At 49.8% G+C, this 21,311-nt stretch overlaps 1 protein-coding gene across 1 annotated transcript in view; it reads right to left on the bottom strand.

Annotated features, from left to right (window-relative positions):
• map6a (microtubule-associated protein 6a) overlaps window positions 1-21,311 on the bottom strand; it is a 64,994-nt gene that overhangs the window by 20,319 nt on the left and 23,364 nt on the right. The window contains exon 2 of the mRNA XM_038818786.1: window positions 18,949-19,349. Coding sequence (XP_038674714.1) covers window positions 18,949-19,349 — 401 coding nt within the window. The remainder of the gene's footprint in view (window positions 1-18,948; window positions 19,350-21,311) is intronic.

The raw sequence follows: 21,311 nt of genomic DNA, 5'->3' as shown, positions 1-21,311 counted from the left end.
TATACCAACAAAAAGGAAGGACGGTAGAAAGAGGGAAAATCGACCGTGGATATCTAAGGAAATAAGGGAGAGTATCAAATTGAAGGAAAAAGCACACAAAGTGGCAAAGATTAGTGGGAGACTAGTGGACTGGGAAATCTTTAGGGGACAACCCCTAAAGCTACTAAAAAAGCTATAAAGAAGAGTAAGATAGATTAAGAGAGAAAACTTGCTCAGAATATAAAAACAGACAGTAAAAGTTTCTACAAATATATAAAACAAAAAAGAGTGGCTAAGGTAAATATTGGTCCTTTAGAGGATGAGAAGGGAGATTTAATAATGGGAGATGAGGAAATGGCTGAGGAACTGGACAGGTTTTTTGGGTTGGTCTTCACAGTGGAAGACACAAATAACATGCCAGTGACTGATGGAAATGAGGCTATGACAGATGAGGACCTTGAGATTGTTATCACTAAGGAGGTAGTGATGGGCAAGCTAATGGGGCTAAAGGTAGACAAAGTCTCCTGGCCCTGATGGAATGCATCCCAGAGTGCTAAAAGAGATGGCTAGGGAAATTGCAAATGCACTAGTGATAATTTACCAAAATTCAGTTGACTCTGGGGTGGTCCCAGTGGATTGGAAATTTGCAAACGTGACACCACTGTTTAAAAAAGGAGGTAGGCAGAAAGCGGGTAATTATAGGCCAGTGAGCTTAACTTCGGTAGTAGAGAAGATGCTGGAATCTATCATCAAGGAAGAAATAGCAAGGAATCTGGATAGAAATTGTCCCATGCGTTCACAAATGGCAGGTCATGCCGAACTAATTTAGTGGAATTTTTTGAGGACATTACCAGTGTGGTAGATAATGGGGAGCCAATGGATGTGGTATACCTGGATTTCCAGAAAGCCTTTGACAAGGTGCCACACAAAAGGTTGCTACATAAGATAAAGATGCATGGCATTAAGGGTAAAGTAGTAGCATGGATAGAGGATTGGTTAATTAATAGAAAGCAAAGAGTGGGGATTAATGTGTGTTTCTCTGGTTGGCAATCAGTAGCTAGTGGTGTCCCTCAGGGATCAGTTTTGGGCCCACAGATGTTCACAATTTACATAGATGATTTGGAGTTGGGGACCAAGGGCAATGTGTCCAAGTTTGCAGACGACACTAAGATGAGTGGTAAAACGAAAAGTGCAGAGGATACTGGAAGTCTGCAGAGGGATTTGGATAGGTTAAGTGAATGGGCTAGGGTCTGGCAGATGGAATACAATGTTGACAAATGTGAGGTTATCCATTTTGGTAGGAATAATAGCAAAAGGGATTATTATTTAAATGATAAAATATTAAAGCATGCTGCTGTGCAGAGAGACCTGGGTGTGCTAGTGCATGAGTCGCAAAAAGTTGGTTTACAGGTGCAACAGGTGATTAAGAAGGCAAATGAAATGTTGTCCTTCATTGCTAGAGGGATGGAGTTTAAGACTAGGGGGGTTATGCTGCAATTGTATAAGGTGTTAGTGAGGCCATACCTGGAGTATTGTGTTCAGTTTTGGTCTCCTTACCTGAGAAAGGACGTACTGGCGCTGGAGGGTGTGCAGAGGAGATTCACTGGGTTAATCCCAGAGCTGAAGGGGATGGATTACGAGGAGAGGTTGAGTAGACTGGGACTGTCGCATTGGATTTTAGATGGATGAGGGGGGAATCTTATAGAAACATATAAAATTATGAAGGGAATAGATAGGATAGATGCGGGCAGGTTGTTTCCACTGGCGGGTGAAAGCAGAATTAGGGGGATTGCCTCAAAATAAGGGGAAGTAGATTTAGGACTGAGTTTAGGAGGAAGTTCTTCACTCAAAGGGTTGTGAATCTATGGAATTCCTTGCCCGGTGAAGCAGTTGAGGCTCCTTCATTAAATGTTTTCAAGATACAGATAGATAGTTTTTTGAAGAATAGAGGGATTAAGGTTTATGGTGTTCAGGCCGGAAAGTGGAGCTGAATCCACGAAAGATCAGCCATGATCTCATTGAGTGGCGGAGCAGGCTCGAGGGGCCAGATGGCCTACTCCTGCTCCTAGTTCTTATGTTCTTATGTTCTTATGTAAGCTGTTTTGAGCACTCGGAGACAGGTTTCCAATGTTCCACGTGATGCAGGAGATATAGGGAAAAAACTATCTCAACCGCACTATATCATTCCTTTTCCTTAATTTTCGCAATCTCAACCAGAAATTGCAAAAGGATCTTTGTGTCTGACTTTGAATTCTTTTCCCTGAGCCTCTCCACTGAACGATCTTGAGAGGAACGAACACAATTACTGTCGCGGACAAGTTGTTTCCTCGATTTCCTCTCCTCATCTTCTGAAATGTGACTGTTTAGGTGCAAAATAAAGCCCCACCTCGTGCACAGGGTAGTGAAGGCTTTTGTCCAGTAAGATGTTTTACAACACCAGGTTAAAGTCCAACAGGTTTGTTTCAAACACGAGCTTTCGGAGCACTGCTCCTTCCACATCAAGGCTTATGTCAACAGTGTTGGGCATTGTCTTGAGGGAGATAATGTGCCTCGAGTCTGTTGAAATCTGCCTTTCAGGTAATGCAGCATGATATCACTCGAAAGGAACTGCGACAGGCGATCCAGTTTTTATTCTGCTTTTGCTTGTACGACAACTAATTCGGAAAACAAATAGAATGTTAGCATTTATTCCCTGTTGAGGGGGGTCTCTCTATTACAGGGGTTCCTGTGGGAGGGGGGTCTCCCTATTACAGGGGATCCTGTGGGAGGGGGGTCTCCCTATTACAGGGGTTCATGTGGGGGGTCTCCCAATTACAGGGGTTCCTGTGGGGAGGGGGGGGTTCTCCCTATTACATGGGTTCCTGTGGGGGGGTTCCTTATTACAGGGGTTCCTGTGGGAGTGGGTGTCTCGCTATTACTGGGTTTCCTGTGGGGGTGGGGTTTCTCCCTATTACAGGGTTTCCTGTGGGAGTGGGGGTCTCCCTATTACAAGGGTTCCTGTGGGAGTGGGGGTCTCCCTATTTCAAGGGTTCCTGTGGGGGGTCTCCCTATTACAGGGGTTCCTGTGGGGGGGTCTCCCTATTAACAGGGGTTCCTGTGGGGGGGGTCTCCTTATTACAGGGGTTCCTGTGCAAGGGGGGGTGACCCTATTACAGGGGTTCCTGTGGGGGGGGGTCTCCCTATTACAGGGGTTCATGTGGAAGTGGGGGTCTCCCTATTACAGGGGTTCCTGTGGGAGTGGGGGATCTCCCTATTACAGGGGTTCCTGTGGGAGTGGGGGATCCCTATTACAGGGGTTCCTGTGGGGGGGGGTCTCCCTAATACAGGGGTTCCTGTGGGGGGTCTCCCTATTACAGGGGTTCCTGTTGGGGGTGGTCTCCCTATTACAGGGGTTCCTGTGGGAGTGGGGGATCTCCCTATTACAGGGGTTCCTGTGGGAGTGGGGGATCTCCCTATTACAGGGGTTCCTGTGGGAGTGGGGGATCCCTATTACAGGGGTTCCTGTGGGAGTGGGGGATCCCTATTACAGGGGTTCCTGTGGGAGTGGGGGATCCCTATTACAGGGGTTCCTGTGGGAGTGGGGGATCTCCCTATTACAGGGTTTCCTATGGGGGGGATCTCCCTAGAACAGGGGTTCCTGTGGGAGTGGGGGATCCCTATTACAGGGGTTCCTGTGGGAGTGGGGGATCCCTATTACAGGGGTTCCTGTGGGGGGGTTTGCCTATTACAGGGGTTCCTGTGGGGGGGTCTCCCTATTACAGGGGTTCCTGTTGGAGGGGGGTCTCCCTATTACAGGGGTTCCTGTGGGAGTGGGGGATCCCTATTACAGGGGTTCCTGTGGGAGTGGGGGATCTCCCTATTACAGGGTTTCCTATGGGGGGGATCTCCCTATTACAGGGGTTCCTGTGAGGGGGGGGGTCTCCCTAATACAGGGGTTCCTGTGGGGGGTCTCCCTAATACAGGGGTTCCTGTGGGGGGGTCTCCCTATTACAGGGGTTCCTGTGGGGGGGTCTCCCTATTACAGGGGTTCCTGTGGGGGGGTCTCCCTATTACAGGGGTTCCTGTGGGGGTCTCCCTATTACAGGGGTTCCTGTGGGGGGGGGTCTCCCTATTACAGGGGTTCCTGTGGGGGGGGGGGGTCTCCCTATTAACAGGGGTTCCTGTGGGGGGGGTCTCCTTATTACAGGGGTTCCTGTGCAAGGGGGGGGTGACCCTATTACAGGGGTTCCTGTGGGGGGGGGGTCTCCCTATTACAGGGGTTCATGTGGAAGTGGGGGTCTCCCTATTACAGGGGTTCCTGTGGGAGTGGGGGATCTCCCTATTACAGGGGTTCCTGTGGGAGTGGGGGATCCCTATTACAGGGGTTCCTGTGGGGGGGGGGGGGGGTCTCCCTAATACAGGGGTTCCTGTGGGGGGTCTCCCTATTACAGGGGTTCCTGTTGGGGGTGGTCTCCCTATTACAGGGGTTCCTGTGGGATTGGGGGATCTCCCTATTAAAGGGGTTCCTGTGGGGGTTCTCCCTATTACAGGGGTTCTGGGGGTTGTCTCCCTGTTACAGCGGTTCCTGTGGGAGGGGTTCTCCCTATTACAAGAGTTTCTGTGGAGAGCGGGACTCCCTGTTTCTGAGGTTCCTGTGTGGGGGTTGTGTGGAAGTTGGGGTCTCCCTATTACATGGGTTCCTGTGGGGGGGGGGGGTCTCCCTAATACAGGGGTTCCCGTGGGGGGTCTCCCTAATACAGGGGTTCCTGTGGGGGGTCTCCCTATTACAGGGGTTCCTGTGGGGGGGTCTCCCTATTACAGGGGTTCCTGTGGGGGGGTCACCCTATTACTGGGGTTCCTGTGGGGGGGGGTCTCCCTATTACAGGGGTTCCTGTGGGAGTGGGGGATCTCCCTATTACAGGGGTTCCTGTGGGAGTGGGGGATCTCCCTATTACAGGGGTTCCTGTGGGAGTGGGGGATCCCTATTACAGGGGTTCCTGTGGGAGTGGGGGATCCCTATTACAGGGGTTCCTGTGGGAGTGGGGGATCCCTATTACAGGGGTTCCTGTGGGAGTGGGGGAATCTCCCTATTACAGGGTTTCCTATGGGGGGGGATCTCCCTAGAACAGGGGTTCCTGTGGGAGTGGGGGATCCCTATTACAGGGGTTCCTGTGGGAGTGGGGGATCCCTATTACAGGGGTTCCTGTGGGGGGGTCTCCCTATTACAGGGGTTCCTGTGGGGGGGGGGTCTCCCTATTACAGGGGTTCCTGTTGGAGGGGGGTCTCCCTATTACAGGGGTTCCTGTGGGAGTGGGGGATCCCTATTACAGGGGTTCCTGTGGGAGTGGGGGATCTCCCTATTACAGGGTTTCCTATGGGGGGATCTCCCTATTACAGGGGTTCCTGTGGGTGGGGGGTCTCCCTAATACAGGGGTTCCTGTGGGGGGTCTCCCTAATACAGGGGTTCCTGTGGGGGGGTCTCCCTATTACAGGGGTTCCTGTGGGGGGGTCTCCCTATTACAGGGGTTCCTGTGGGGGGGTCTCCCTATTACAGGGGTTCCTGTGGGGGTCTCCCTATTACAGGGGTTCCTGTGGGGGGGGGGGGGGGTCTCCCTATTTCAGGGGTTCCTGTGGGGGGTCTCCCTATTAACAGGGGTTCCTGTTGGAGGGGGGGTCTCCCTATTACAGGGGTTCCTGTGGGAGTGTGGGATCTCCCTATTACTGGGGTCCCTGTTGGGGGGATCTCCCTATTACAGGGGTTCCGTGGGGGGGGGAGTTCTCCCTATTACAGGGGTTCCTGGGGGGGGGGGGGGTGGTCTCCTTATTAACAGGGGTTCCTGGGGGGGGGGTCTCCCTATTACAGGGGTTCCTGTGGGCGTGGGGTCTCCCTATTAACAGGGGTTCCTGTGGGAGGGGGGCTCCCTATACAGGGGTTCCTGTGGGGTGTCCCGATTAACAGGGGTTCCTGTGGGAGTGGGGGTTCTCCCTATTACAGGGGTTCCTGTGGGGGTTCTCCCTATTACAGGGGTTCTTGTGGGAGGGGGGTCTCCCTATTACAGGGGTTCCTGTGGGAGTGGGGGTTCTCCCTATTACAGGGGTTCCTGTGGGGGGTCCCTATTAACAGGGGTTCATGTGGAAGTGGGGGTTCTCCCTATTACAGGGGTTCTGGGGGTTGTCTCCCTGTTACAGGGGTTCCTGTGGGAGTGGAGGTTCTCCCTATTACAGGGGTTCCTGTGGGGGGTCCCTATTAACAGGGGTTCCTGTGGGAGTGGGGGTTCTCCCTATTACAGGGGTTCCTGTGGGGGTTCTCCCTATTACAGGGGTTCCTGTGGGAGGGGGGTCTCCCTATTACAGGGGATCCTGTGGGAGGGGGGTCTCCCTATTACAGGGGTTCATGTGGGGGGTCTCCCTATTACAGGGGTTCCTGTGGGGAGGGGGGGGTTCTCCCTATTACATGGGTTCCTGTGGGGGGTTCCTTATTACAGGGGTTCCTGTGGGAGTGGGTGTCTCGCTATTACTGGGTTTCCTGTGGGGGTGGGGTTTCTCCCTATTACAGGGTTTCCTGTGGGAGTGGGGGTCTCCCTATTACAGGGGTTCCTGTAGGAGTGGGGGTCTCCCCATTACAGGGGTTCCTGTGGGGGGTCTCCCTATTACAGGGGTTCCTGTGGGCGGGGGTCTCCTTATTACAGGGGTTCCTGTGGGGGGGGGGGGTCTCCCTATTACAGGGGTTCCTGTGGGGGGGGGTCTCCCTATTACAGGGGTTCCTGTGGAAGGTGGGTGACCCTATTACAGGGGTTCCTGTGGGGGGGGTCTCCCTATTACAGGGTTTCTGTGGGGGGGGTATCCCTATTACAGGGTTTCTGTGGGGGGGGGTGTCCCTATTACAGGGTTTCTGTGGGGGGGTCTCCCTATTACAAGGTTTCTGTGGGGGGGGGTCTCTATTACAGGGTTTCTGTCGGGGGGGTATCCCTATTACAGGGGTTTCTGTGGGAGGGTCTCTATTACAGGGTTTCTGTGGGGGGGGGTGTCCCTATTACAGGGTTTCTGTGGGGGGGGTGTCCCTATTACAGGGTTTCTGTGGGGGGGGGGGTCTCCCTATTACAGGGTTTCTGTGAACAATGCAGCCAACGGCAAAGACCTTTTGCCCTAGTTTGACACGTGAGTTTTTCACCAAGTGTCACCACCTCCCACAAGGTCCCCTCCAAGCCACGCGCCATCCCGACTTGAAACCATATCGCTGTCCCTCCACTGTCGCTGGGTCAGAATTCCACAAGCCTCCTCTCCTAACTGCACTGTGGGTGCACCTACACCACATGGACAGCTGCAATTCAAAATGGCGGCTCACCACCAACTTTCTGAAGGCCTACATCCTGTGAAAGGGGCAAGAGAGCCCAGCCCCACACCCAAAGAAAAACTTGCATTTATATAGTGCCTTTCTCAGCCTCAGGAAGAACCAAATCATTCTTCTGCTAACCATTTTCTTATTTTTTTTAATTATTTTTTTTTATCTTTTTATTTTAAAAAAAATTTAGATTACCCAATTATTTTTTCCAATTAAGGGGCAATTTAGCTTGGCCAATCCACCTACTCTGCACATTTTTGGGTTGTGGGGGCGAAACCCACGCAGACACGGGGAGAATGTGCAAACTCCACACGGACAGTGACCCAGAGCCGGGATCGAACCTGGGACCTCAGCGCCGTGAGGCAGCTGTGCTAACCACTAGGCCACCGTGCTGCCCTTGCTAACCATTTTCAAGTGTTGTAATGTAGAACGCGCAGCAGCTTATTTGTACACAGCAAGATCCCACAGACAGCATGGTGATCATGATCAAGCTTTAATTGTGCTTTAATTACGTTGATTGAAGAATAAATATTTACCAGGATAAATCTCCTGTTTCGTTTTTTTAATGGTGGCTGCGGGATCTCCTACATCCATTTGAGAGGACAGACAGGCCCTCCTCAATTTGAAGTCTCATATGAAAGGAGGTAGATGCAGCCCTCCCAAAATACTGGCACTCAAACCCTCCAGGGTGGGACGTGAACCCGCAATCTACTGGCTCAAATGCGGGAGAGATACTGAGTGAGTCAGGCCCCGACACGTCAAAATAATTGACTCCGCTCCGAGCTGTGCTTCGCTGTTCCCTCAGCTCTGGTCGCCAGGGACGGGCAATGAATGCTGCCCTTGTCAATAATGGCCCCATCCCGGGAATGAACACAAAGAGAGAATCTCCAGCTGGATGCACTCTGACCCCGGTTGAGTGAGCAGGAAGGTGCTGACAGGTCCACTCTTGCTGCTCTCTCCCTTCCCTCCAGGCAGTGTGTTTTGTGTCCCTTGTCGCTTGTACCCAGGGGGTGGCTGACAGAAGATTTGGGGAGACCCACACCCACCACCCTCCTCTCCATGTCCACCCAGACATCTGATTGGAGAATCGAGAGCTTTCTAATTATTCACAGAAGGCAAAATAACAACAAGTTGTTGGGCTGACTGAACAAGACCACTAATTAAACCCGTGGGGTCTGATTGGATAATGAGCAGGTTACATGAACCCGCCTATTTCACAGCTGCACTCTCACATCTCTGCAGAGCCTTATGCATTCGGCAAATCCCTGATTGGATTCAGGCACAGTGCTGCAACAAGCATCTGTTACGTTGCAACACTTCCCCTGTCTGAACTGTTATTAGCAGAGAATTCTTTTTGGAATTAATTCTGTTCTCTATTTTCAGTGAGAAGAACCAGGCCTAGGCCATTCAGCACTCGAGCCTGATCAGTTGGTCATTTTCACTTGACCAAATCCCCACCTTGAACAGATTTTTGTGGGGGAGATTTCTAGACCTCCGCTACCCTTTGTGTGAAGAATAATGCTCCCCAACTCACCCAGCTCCTATTTTAAATTACACTTCCTTGTTCTGGATTTTCCATCCAGAAATGGATGGTTAGCAGTTTCAAATTCCTTGGGGTGCACATCACCAAATCGCATTTATTGCCCATCCCTAATCGTCCTCGAACTGAGTGTCTCGCTCGGCCATTTCAGTGGACAGGTAAAGGTCAACCACATTGCTGTGGGTCTGGAGTCACATGTAAGCCAGACCGGGTAAGGACGGCAGATTTCCTTCCCTACAGGGACATTAGTGAACCAGATGGGCTTTTATGACAACTGAATAAAGAAGATTGAGGTGTTTCAGAGCAGACAGTGGCACAGTGGCAACGTCACGAGGTTAGTAATCCCGACTAATGCTGTGGGGGTGGCACGGTGGCAGAGTGGTCACCACGGCTACCTCACAGTGCCAGGGACCCGGGTTCATTTCCAGCCTTGGGTGACTGTGTGGAGTTTGCACGTTTTCACTGTATCTGCGTGGGTTTCCTCCGGGAGCCCCGGTTTCCTCCCACACGTCCCGAAAGACGAGCTGTTAGGTAATTTGGACATTCTGAATTCTCCCTCTGTGTACCAGAACAGGCGCCGGAATGTGGCGACGAGGAGATTTTCACAGTAACTTCATTGCAGTGTTAATGTAAACCTACTTGTAACAATAAAGATTATTATTATTATCACTGAGGTGGCTCGCCTCCCAGGAAATCGAATTTTGGCACCTTTAACTGAAACTCGCCGTCCAGAACCAAGAACTCCTCAGCACCCTCTTCAATCTCTAAACGAAGATATAAAATATAAACTAAAATTCTGAATAACAGGAGCACCAGAGACCGCAAGGAAGCGAGAGGCGACAAGAGCCTGGAGAAACCAATGAGGGAGATGGTGGACCCACGAGGTGAGGAAGCCCTGGCCTCCCTGAAGGAGAGGGACCAACAAATTGTGCACGGAACCTCGCCCTCGCCAGAGGGCAGCCAGAGGAAGTCACTCACCAGAGAGCTAAAGGAGCTCAATGAGGACATAAGGTTGGTAATCCAGCCAGCAGTCAACGTGGCGATCACGGAAGCACTGACCACCATGAAGGTGGCCCTCAACAAACTGGAGAGGCAACCAGAGGCCCAGGCGAGCACAATCATGGAGCTGGAAAGAGCCTCCATGGACCAGAGCGACCTGATCGTCACCCTAGAGACTGAACTAGTAAGGTTGGGGGCGGCCCAGGGGAACCTTAAGGGGAAGCTGGAAGACCAAGAGAACCGGTCGAGGTGCCAGAACCTCAGAATAGTGGGACCGCCGGAGGGAACCAAAGGCAGGAATCCCACAGACGACGTGGCCCAGATGTTGGGAAAGCTGGTGGGAAGGGACAGCTTCCCCAGCCCGCTAGAGATAGATAGCGTTCATGGGTCACTCCAGCCGAAACCCAGGGCTGGGGAACAGCCGAGGGAAATAATTACGAAGATTCACCAGTACCAAGACCAGGAAGAAAACCTGCGAATGTCCAGTCAGCCGAGAACCTGGGAGGGATACAAATCTCTCAGGACATTGGGGAAGACCTGCCCAAGGGTCGGGCTGAGTTCAACGAAGCGGTGGCCATACTGCTTCACAAGAGGACACTGTTTACTGCAATGAAGACGGTTATGGACCCAGGGGGAAGGTATTTCCTGGAAGAGGCACCAGGGGTCCTTCTTAACATGTACGTTCCCAACTGGGACGACACGAAGTTTATAAAAAAGACCATGGTGGAAATCCCCGACAAAGACACAGATGGACTCATCATGGCCGGCAGCAAGGTAGCATAGTGGTTAGCACAGTTGCTCCAGAGTTCCACGATCCCAGGTTCAATTCCCGGCTGGGTCACTGTCTGTGCGGAGTCTGCACGTCCTCCCCGTATCTGCGCGTGGGTTTCCTCCGGGTGCTCCGGTTTCCTCCCACAGTCGAAATATGTGCAGGTTAGGTGGATTGGCCATGATAAATTTCCCTTAGTGTCCAAAAAATGTTAAGTTGGGGTTACTGGGTTACGGGGATAGGGTAGACACGTGGGCTTCAGTAGAGCGCTCTTTGTAAGAGCAGGGGCAGACTCGATGGGCCGAATGGCCTCCTTCTGCACTGTAAATTCTATGATTCTATGATGCTATGGGGAGGGGTGGGTCTTTAATTGTTTACAGGACCCACGGCCAGACAGGTTGAACCTCAAAACAGGAAGATCTCTAACATGGCAAAGGAACTCAGCACATTTATGGAGCAGATAGGAGCAGTGGACCCATGGAGGTTCACACACCCAGGGTAGAAGGAGTTCTCCTTCTTCTCCCAAGTACAAGATATATACACGCATTGACTTTTATGTGGTGGGGAAGATGGTGCTTCCAGAGCAGAATACTCTGCGATCGTGATCTCCAACACTACATGGGCATGAGGCTGGAGATGGACTATGCCCAGCATCTCCCATGGGGGTTGGGCACAGCCCTCCAGGCCGAGAAAATATGGCAAGCCATAGATGGGTATATTATCAATAACCAGAATGGGAAGGTCTCACCCTCCATGCTCTTGGAGGCGCTGAAGGTTGTGTTTAGGGACGGGCTTATTGGCCGTAAAGCACATAGAGATAGGGAAGAGAGAACTGCCAGGCAACAGTTAGTCGAGTCCATACTGGGGGTGGATCGGCAGTACTCCGAGCCCCCGACGGTCGAGCTTCAGGCTGAGAGGAAAAAGCTACAAATGGACTTTGACCTGCTGTCCACGGGGAAAGCAGTGCACCACCTCTGCCAGACACGGGGACCTTCTACGAACATAGAGACAAAGTCAGCCGTCTACTGGCTCACCAGCTGAGAAAGCAGGCAGCCATGAGGGAAATAACACAGATTAGGGACAACAAAGGAAGACTGGTAGCAGAGCCGGGAAAGGTCAACGATGCGTTTGAGGCCTTCTACTGGGTGGTGAACACCACCGAGCCCCCTGAGGGGGATTTGAGGATGAGGCAGTTCCTCGATGGACTGGGCATGTCAATTGTGGAGGAGGATGGAAAACGGAGGCTGCAAGCACCATTCGAGCTGGGGTAAGTCATAGAGAGTGTCAACTCTATGGAGGCAGGGAAGGTGCCGGGACCTTAATGCTCTTCCTAAAGTTCCTATTCCCTCTTTCATTACTGAGGCCAATTTCCACATGCAGCAAGACCTGGAAAACATTCAGGATTGGTCACACCACACAAGTGTCAGGCAATTACCACCTCCAACAAGAGAGAATCCAACCATTGCCCCTTAACATTCAATGGCATTGCAATCACTGAATCCCCTACTACCATATTATAGATAAATTCTTGATGTCGCGAGGAATTAAGGGCTACGGGGAGAATGCTGGTAGGTGGAGTTGAAATGCCCATCAGCCATGATTGAATGGCGGAGTGGACTCGATGGGCCGAATGGCCTTACTTCCACTCCTATGTCTTATGGTCTTATGGTCTTATCAACATCCTGGGGGTTACCATTGACCAGAAACTGAACTGGACCCGGCCATAGAAATACTGTGGCTACAAAAGCAGGTCAGAGGGTGGGAATTCTGCAGCGTGAAACTCATCTCCTAACTCCCCAAAGCCTGTCCACCATCTACAAGGCACAAGGCAGGAGTGTGATGGAATACTCTCCACTTGCCTGGTCAATACTCAAGAAGCTCAACACCATCCAGCGGACGAAGGGGGTGGCTTGGTGGCATTGTCACTGGACGGGTAATCCAGAGACCCAGGATATTGGTCTGGAGACCCAGGTTCGAATCCCACCACAACAGAAAGATGAATCCAACAAAATCTAGAATTAAAAGTCTAATGATGATCTTGAATCAATTGTCATAAAGGCCATCTTGTTTACTAACATCTTTCAGGGAAGGACATCAGCCACTCTTTGTTGGCTGGTTCGCTAGCCGATGGGTGACTCCAGAACCACAGCAATGTGGTTGACTCTTAAATGCCCTCTGAAGTGACTTAGGGAGCCATTCGTTTCAAGCCAATGATACCCACATCCCCAAACGAATAAGGACAAAGGAGCCACTTGATCAGCACTCCATCCACCAACTTAAACATTCACTCCCTCCACCACCTCCGCACAGTTGCAGCAGTGTGTACCATCTATAGCAGAGTTTTTAAAACTGTGGGTCATGACTCGTGCGTGGGTCGCGGGCAAGGCTCGCAAAGCAATCAGTTTCAGTGTTCCCGATCGCGGGAGAAATGCCCAATATTCGCGACTGGCTTTTACATTGAGAATGCCGGCCACAGCCAACTTTTAAATGGAACGTTAAAGTCTTCTGGCCAAATATGGCGGCAGAGAACAGGTCACGCACCCGGTTCGCACACTGACGTCACTCACCTTGTACGTCCGTGCTTTCGGTGCAAAATCACATTCCTCCATTTTCTAGCGGCTAGCAAGCAAGGCAACAGGACTGTAAATAACCGAAGACTTAGGAAAAGAGGGCTGGAGACACAAACAGGCCTGGATCTCACAACTGCTGGAGAGAGCTGCGCAGGAGAGTCTACGGCAGGACAAAGCAGTTCTCGTGTTAGCTCTGTACGGAGCTCCAGGGCCCCTGGTGAACAACCAACAAAGGGAAAACTGAAAGCGTGAACAAAACCATATAAAGATGATTTCTTGAGGTATGGCTTTGTTAATTGTGCCAGTGCAAATTAGGATGCAAAGCCCATGTGTGTTGAATCCAGGGAAGTGCTGGGAAATTAGAGTTTAAAACCCTCAAAACCTCAAAGGCATTTCAAGGCGGAGAATCGGCGGGCCGGGCCGGCGTGGGCTCGGAGAATCCCGGCCCATGTACACCATATAATCCCCCATAAATAATAATAATCTTTATTAGTGTCACAAATAGGCTGACATTAATACTGCAATGAAGTTACTGTGAAAATCCCCTCGTTGCCACATTCCGGTGCCTGTTCGGGTACACAGAGGGAGAATTCAGAATGTCCAATTCACCTAACCAGCATGTCTTTCAGGAAGGAAACCGGAGCACCCGGAGGAAACCCACACAGACACGGGGAAAATGTGCAGACTCCGCACAGACAGTGACCCAAGCCGAGAATCAAACCTGGGACCCTGATGCTTTGAAGCAACAGTGCTAACCACTGTGCTGCTGTGTCACCCATACAATAGGAATTCAGGAGAAATATTTATACCCAGGTGGTGATGAGAGCATGAGATTCACCAGCATCGGGAATAGTTGAAGTGAATCATACAGATAAGGGGGAGCTAGATTGGCAGATAAGGGAGAAAGGAATAGCAGAATAGAGTGAGATGTGAGGATAGGCCTTTCAAATGGATCAATAGGATTGGTCAAACAAACACCACCGTTGGGGTCTGGACACTTGGAATGGCCCAATCAAACTAGAAACATTGCCAAAATAAGCAACCAAAATGAAAGGAACTTATAATTGATATCTTTCCTCCCACAAGTCCCGAAATACGTGCTGATGGGCGAATTGGACATCCTGAATTCTCCCTCCGTGTACCCGAACAGGCGTCGGAATGTGGCGACGAGGGGCTTTTCACAGTAACTTCATTGCAGTGTTAATGTAAGCCTACGTGTGACACTAATAAAGATTCTTCTTATTATTACAAGATATACTCAATATACCTATCACAGAGAAATCAAGTTTACCGATGGGCAGTCCACCTCTGTCCATGATCTTTTCCATGTGGTGGAGTGGGACAACCTCACAACATCACAAAGCAACTTACAGCCAAGGGAAACATTTTTGAAATGCAGCTGAATAATTCTCAGGCTGAAACCAGGTGGAATTTTCCAGCTGGCCTTCAGAATAGGGTCATGAGATTCTTTGCATCTAGGTGTTAGAGGAGACGGATCCGCAGTTCAGAGGGAGAGACATTTGCACAGCTAGGTGCAAGAGAGGATCGGAACTAAATGGGTAGCTCTTCCAAAGAGCTAGCATAGGTACGATGGGCTGAATGAATGTATGCATGACCACGGCTCGCAGTGTAGATTGGACAGATGTTTGAAAAATGCCTCCACTCCCTCTTTCATTACGGAGGTATTAGCCTGAATGGCAAACACAAAGAGATAAATGAGGCCTCGGTGACAGATGGTCCTCTGCAAATGACATTTTGTGCTGCTCGTACTGGCTTAAGAGAGTAGCTGGCCCGTGTGTAAGAAATATGAGTCTGGCTGCTGAAAATGTCAGCTGTGTCTGACTGGGTGTCTCTCTCGTTTCTCAATCCAATGCTTGTGAGTCAAAAGACTGAACCACAAAGTGTCTAGGCTGACACTGTCTGCAGCGCAGCGTTGAGGGGGTGCTGCATTATCAGAGATGTTGCCTTTTGGATGCGATGTTAGAAGTTACGATTAAATCTCTGTCCAGCGCCTTTCTGGAGAGCACATTCCAGATAATAAAAAAAACTCCTCATCTCCCTCCTCTGGGCTGTGTCACGAATTATCCTCAATTTGTATCTTCATGAATTATCTTCAATTTGGGGTGGCACGGTAACACAGCGGTTGGCACTGTTGCTTCACGGTGCCAGGGACCAGGGTTTGATTCTCGGCTTGGGTCACTGTCTGTGTGGAGTCTGCACGTTCTCCCCGTGTCTGCGTGGGTTTCCTCCGGGCCCCTTAGTATCCAGACGTTAGATGGGGTTATGGGGATAGGGTGGAGGTGTGGTCTTAGGTCGGGTGTTCTTTCAGTGTAAACTTCATGGGCCGAATGGTCTCCTTCTGCACTGTAAATTCTATGATTCATTCTATGATTCCTTGGGCGAAATTCTCCCATTGGGAGACTAAGTCCCGAGGCCGGAGTGAAAACCGGAGTGTTTCACTCCAGCGTTGGAGGCCGCTCCCAGCCCCCTATTCTCCCACCCCCAGGGGGCTAGGAGCGGTGCCGCGTCATTTACGCGCGCCGGGTAAATGACATCACCGTGCATGCGCAGGTTGGCCGGCGCCAACCCACGCTTGCACGGTTGCCGTTGTCCCCTCGGCCACCCCGCAAGAAGATGTCGGATGGCTCTTGCGGGGCGATGGAGGAAAGGAGGTCCTCCTTCAGAGACGCCGGCCCGCCGATCGGTGGGCACCAATGGCGGGCCAGACCCCTTTTGAGGCCCCACCCCGGTGCAAGAACCCCCCTACCCCTCCCACAGGCCGCTCCCCCCCCCCCCCCGCGTTCCCGTTCTGTTCCCGCCGGCACCAACCAGGTGTGGACGGCGCCGGCAGGAACCTGTCGTATTGGGCAGTCTGCTCGGAGCATCCAGGCCGGAGAATCGTCGCTTGCCCGTTACAAACGGCGAGCAGCGATTCTCCCAGCGGCCAGCCGTGAATCTCGCCGTGCCGGTTTGGAGGGGGTGGGAGAATCACGTGCGGGTGCCGGGGCAGCGTGGCGGGACTCGTTCAGTGCGCCGGCGATTATCCCACCCGGCGTAGGGGGGGAGAAATCCGCCCCTTGTATCCCCAGTTACTGACCATCCCTCTCCCCTAGGATAGCACAGTGGGTAGCACTGTTGCTTCACAGCTCCAGGATCCCTGGTTCAATTCCTAGCTTGGGTCACTGTCTGTGTGGGGTCCGCACGTTCTCCCTGTGTGTGCATGGGTGCTCCGGTTTCCTCCCACAAGTCCCCAAAAAAATGAAATGAAATAAAAATCGCTAATTGTCACAAGTAGGCTTCAATTAAGTTACTGTGAAAAGCCCCGAGTCGCCGCATTCCAGTGCCTGTTAATTGTACATTCTGAATTCTCCCTCTGTGTACCCAAACAGGGGATGGAATGTGGTAACTAGGGGCTTTTCACAGTAACTTCATTGCAGTATTCATGCAAACCTACTTGTGACAATAATGATTTTTAAAAAACAGTTTCTCCTTATTAACGCGATCAAATCTGTGACAGAACAGAACCTAACATGATATATTTTAATATCCTCATTGTTTTTTCTTACTTTCCAACTCAACCTTTTGGCTGAACGAAGACCATCAATACGGTTGACACTCTGAGTTATTGTCTGAGATTCACAAGAACAAAAGAAGCCATTCTATGTTTCAGGAATGTCACACTTCGTTATATATGAGGATCCCCTAACAGGTCACCTGGGGACTACACAGCCCAACATCAAAGGAGGCGGCAGGAAGGCCATTTGCATTTAACAAACCAGGTTTGCCTTGGTGACAGAGAGTATATTAAGACAACGGCCTTTCAAACATTCCTATTAACCCATAATGGCAGCAGTCTTAGCAGTCCTGAAGACCAATCTAAATTCCAAACATCCTTTGTTGAAGACCTTATAGAGAGGTAAGGTCACATGATCTAGGGCTCTGGCTGGTTGGACATGGTAATATTGCCTTTGTGAGTCGCAAGCCATTCTGCTGCTTTAACATCTGACTAGCAGGCCACACCGAAGGTGCTCTACGCTACATCTGGTGAAAGTTCTGTACCACCGCCTACAAACTGATACATCTCGGCGTACCTCTTGTGAAGTCGCCACCACCAGAAAAGTGAATTTTACACCAAAAGCTTCAGCCCTCATCCTCCGTCAAGGAAATCCTCACGGGACTTTGATTCTGGACTTCATTGAAACAATATTTATTTTATCTGTGGTCTTTGTACTGCAAAATATTCTTTGCTCTATCCCTCTCATTACTACATGTGTGCAGAGGGGGATGTTGCGGACTCTCTTCTTCACAGTTTTTTGAATGTGTGCAATCAACTAACCCTTTGAGTTCATCCTAGCTTCAGTTGTTGTGGGGATATAAGTAGGAAATGAATCATCAAAAAAACTGAGGAGTAGGGAGATATACCACAACCTAGCAAAAAGGAAACCAAACAAACACCTGTCTGTACACAGGCGGGTAGTGAGAGGAGAAATTAGCGCAGTTTAAATTAACCCTTCCCTGTCTGGAACAAAATCCTTCCTTATGTTGAACATCCTTCCTAAATTTTCCTTTCACCTTTCTCTGCTCTAAAGGAAAGGGCTTAGCTCTAATTTTCGAGTTATTCTCCCTATTTTGGACTGCCCCACCAAAGGAATACCTGCTCTGTATCTAACCTTTTGATACAGGCAAATTACTGCGGATGCTGGAATCTGAAACCAAAGAGAAAATGCTGGAAAATCTCAGCAGGTCTGGCAGCATCTGTAGGGAGAGAAAAGAGCTAACGTTTCGAGTCCAGATGGCCAGCTTTGACAAAGGGCCCTATGGACTCGAAATGTTAGCTTTTTTTCTCTCCCTACAGATGCTGCTGAGATGTTCCAGCATTTTCTCTCTAATCTTTTGATACTTTTGCCTTAAGCACCTCGGTGGGATCACCTCACAACCTACTCAAGGGAATAGAGCCGAAGTTTATGAAATGTTCCCCCATGATTTAATTCAAGGCAGGGTGAATGGAGTTAGGATCAGCCATTGCCTCACTGAAAGATGAACGGACTCAAGGGGCTGAATGGCCTCCTCTTGTCCCTATGACCCTATGTCTGAAGACCTTGACTTCCTTTCCAAAGTGCGGTGGCACAAAATTGGACATGATGCTCTAGCTAAGGCCTAACTAGTGATTTATTTAAGGTTTCAAACAAAGAACAATACAGCACTGGAACAGGCCCTTCGGCCCTCTAAGCCTGTAATTGTCTATACCCCGTCTGTTCATGTGCCTATACAGATAAGTCTTAAAGATCGCTGCCATATCTGCCTCAACCACCTCACTTGGCAGTGCATTCCAGGCCACCACCACCTTCTGTGTAAAGACTTTCCCCCGCACATCTCCACTGAACCTTCCCCCCCCTCACCTTGAACTTGTGCCCTCTTGTAATTGTCATTTCCGCCCTGGGAAAATGCTCCAACTGTTCACCCTATCTATACCCCTAATAATTTTATTAACTATTAGGTCGCCCCTCAGCCTCCGTCTCTCTAGGGAGAACAATCCCAGTTTATTCAATCTCTCCTCATAGCTAATACCCTCCATACCAGGCAGCATCCTGGTAAACCTTTTCTGTACTCTCTCCAAAGCCTCCACGTCCTTCTGATAGTGCGGTGACCAGAATTGGACACAGTATTCGAAATATGGCCTAACCTACTTCCTATATAATTGTAACATAATTTCGAGCTTTCATACTCGATACCCCGTCCTATTTCGTACCACCGCGGATCTACCTGTTACCTGTAAGAGGTGTTGGTCCCTCTCTCCTCTTTGATCTGCCTGTTTAGAGCGTCCGCCACTTTGCCCTTTGCCAGATCGGGACCCACCACTGGCAGTGCCGCCGGCGTCGCTGCTGAACCCGATGGCTCCTCTCTGCTGGGCACGGGTGTCTGGCTCCCCCGCTCCCCCTTGGGTATCCAGGGATAGTGGTCGCTCCTCTTGGAGATGGGCCAGGCCTTGAAATCCTTCTTGTACTGTGTCTCTTTCTCAAAGGGCGTGTCCGTGGGTGTGTACTCCTGCTTGGGTTTACAGCTGGGCTCGGGACGCACCTTCCACGGACGATAGTCCTGCCTCATGACTGACTCCCGGTGTGATCCAGGCTTGGTACTCACTGTCCCAGCTTCGGTTGCTGCTTCAGATGCCTGAATTTAAAAAGACATTGTGACATGGATCATCTGACCACGTGTAATGTAACATTAATACAACAGCAACCTTGCATTTCCATAGTTCCTTTATTTTACCAATTAGCTATTATGGCTGAAAGGGTTAAGTTAAATTGGCATTCTTTTTATTCTTTCACGGGATGCAAGCATTACTGGCTAGGCCAGCATTTGTTGCCCATCCCTAATTGCCCTTGAGTTGAATGGGCCTTTTCAGTGGGTCAGTCAAGTGTCAACCACATTGCTCTGTGTCTGGAGTCACGTCGATTTTTGATTTGATTTATTATTGTTGCATGTATTAGTATACAGTGAAAAGTATTGTTTCTTGCATGCTGTACAAACAATGCATACCGTACATAGGGAAGGAAGGAGAGACTGCAGAATATAATGTTACAGTTATAGCAAGGTGTAGAGAATGCTTTCTGTGGTGCATCTATAAAAGTTGGTGAGGGTCGTAGGTGACATGTAGGGCAGACCGGGTAAGAATGGCAGATTTCCTTCCCTTAAAGGACATTAGTGAACCAGATGGGTTTTTACAAAAATCGCTGATAGTTCCCTGGTCATCATTACTGAGACTTGCTTTCAATTCCAGATTTATTAATTGAATTTAATTTTCATCAGTTAACATGGATTTGAACTCATATCCCCAGACGATTAGATTAGCCTCTGCCTCTGGATTGCTAGTCCAGTGACATTACCACCACATCACCAAATCTCTTATTAATTCTATAGACGAGGATTGTTTTCTCTCGAGTAGAAAACATGATTGAATGGATGTGTTTCACTATCGCTGAAAATAGACATTTTGTCGAAGCTTTTCATCTTCCACTCATCAGAGTAATCACAAAAAGACCAATGTCAGGGTAAACAACAACTTTATACTGTACGAGAAGACAGTGCTGATTGGTTGACAAGTGGACTCTGATTGGAAGAGGCATTGCCACTACATGAAATGTGCCACTCTGTGAACCTGACTGATAATCTGAAATTGGTTGTCAGTGTAATTCTTTTAGCAGACGGGGGATTATTCATCAAATGTTGTCTAATCGCAGAATCACATCTAATGTTGGACATTGTTTGGAGTTTTGTAAGCACAGGTTGTTAACATAAGAACTAGGAGCAGAAGTAGACCGTCCGGCCATTCGAGCCTGCTCTGCCATTCTATAAGATCATGGCTGATCTTTTCGTGGTCTCAGAACCCCTTACCCGCATTCTCGCCATATCCCGTAATTCCTTTATTTTTCAAAAAAACATCTACCCTATCTTTAAATATATTCAATGAAGTAGCGTCTACTACTCCTTTCGGTAGGGAATTCCATACTTTAACTACCCTCTAAGTGAAGAAGTTCCTCCTTGATTCAGTCCTAAATCTGCTCCCCCTAATTTTGAGGCTATGCCCTCTTGTCCTACTTTCACCTACCAGTGGAAACATCCTTTCTACTTCTATCTTATCCATTCCCTTCAAAATTTTATATGTTTCTATTAGATCCCCTCTCAACCTTCTGAATTCCAGTGAATATAATGCCAATCTACTCAGCCTCTCCTCATACGATAACCCCCTCAACTCCGGAATCAGCCTAGTGAACCTCCTCTGCACCCCCTCTAGTGCTAGCACATCCTTTCTCAAGTGTGGAGACCAAAACTGCACACAGTACTCCAGGTGTGGCCTCACCAGCACCTTGTACAACTGCAACATTACCTCTCTACTTTTAAACTCAGTCTCCTTCGCAACGAAGGACAAAATTCCATTTGCCTTCTAATTACTTGTTGCACCTGCAGACCAACCTTCTGTGCCTCATGTACAAGTACACCCAGATCCCTCTGCATAGCAGCATGCTGCAGCTTTTTACCATTTAAGTAATAATCCGTTCTATTGTTACTCCTACCAAAATGCACGACTTCATACTTATTGACATTATACTCCATCTGCCAGACCTTTGCCCA

Source organism: Scyliorhinus canicula, chromosome 14 (genome assembly GCF_902713615.1).
Source record: "Scyliorhinus canicula chromosome 14, sScyCan1.1, whole genome shotgun sequence".
NCBI classification, from domain to species: Eukaryota; Metazoa; Chordata; class Chondrichthyes; order Carcharhiniformes; family Scyliorhinidae; genus Scyliorhinus; species Scyliorhinus canicula.
The sequence above is the reverse complement of the archived record's forward strand: the minus strand, read 5'-3'. Positions and strand labels throughout refer to the sequence as shown.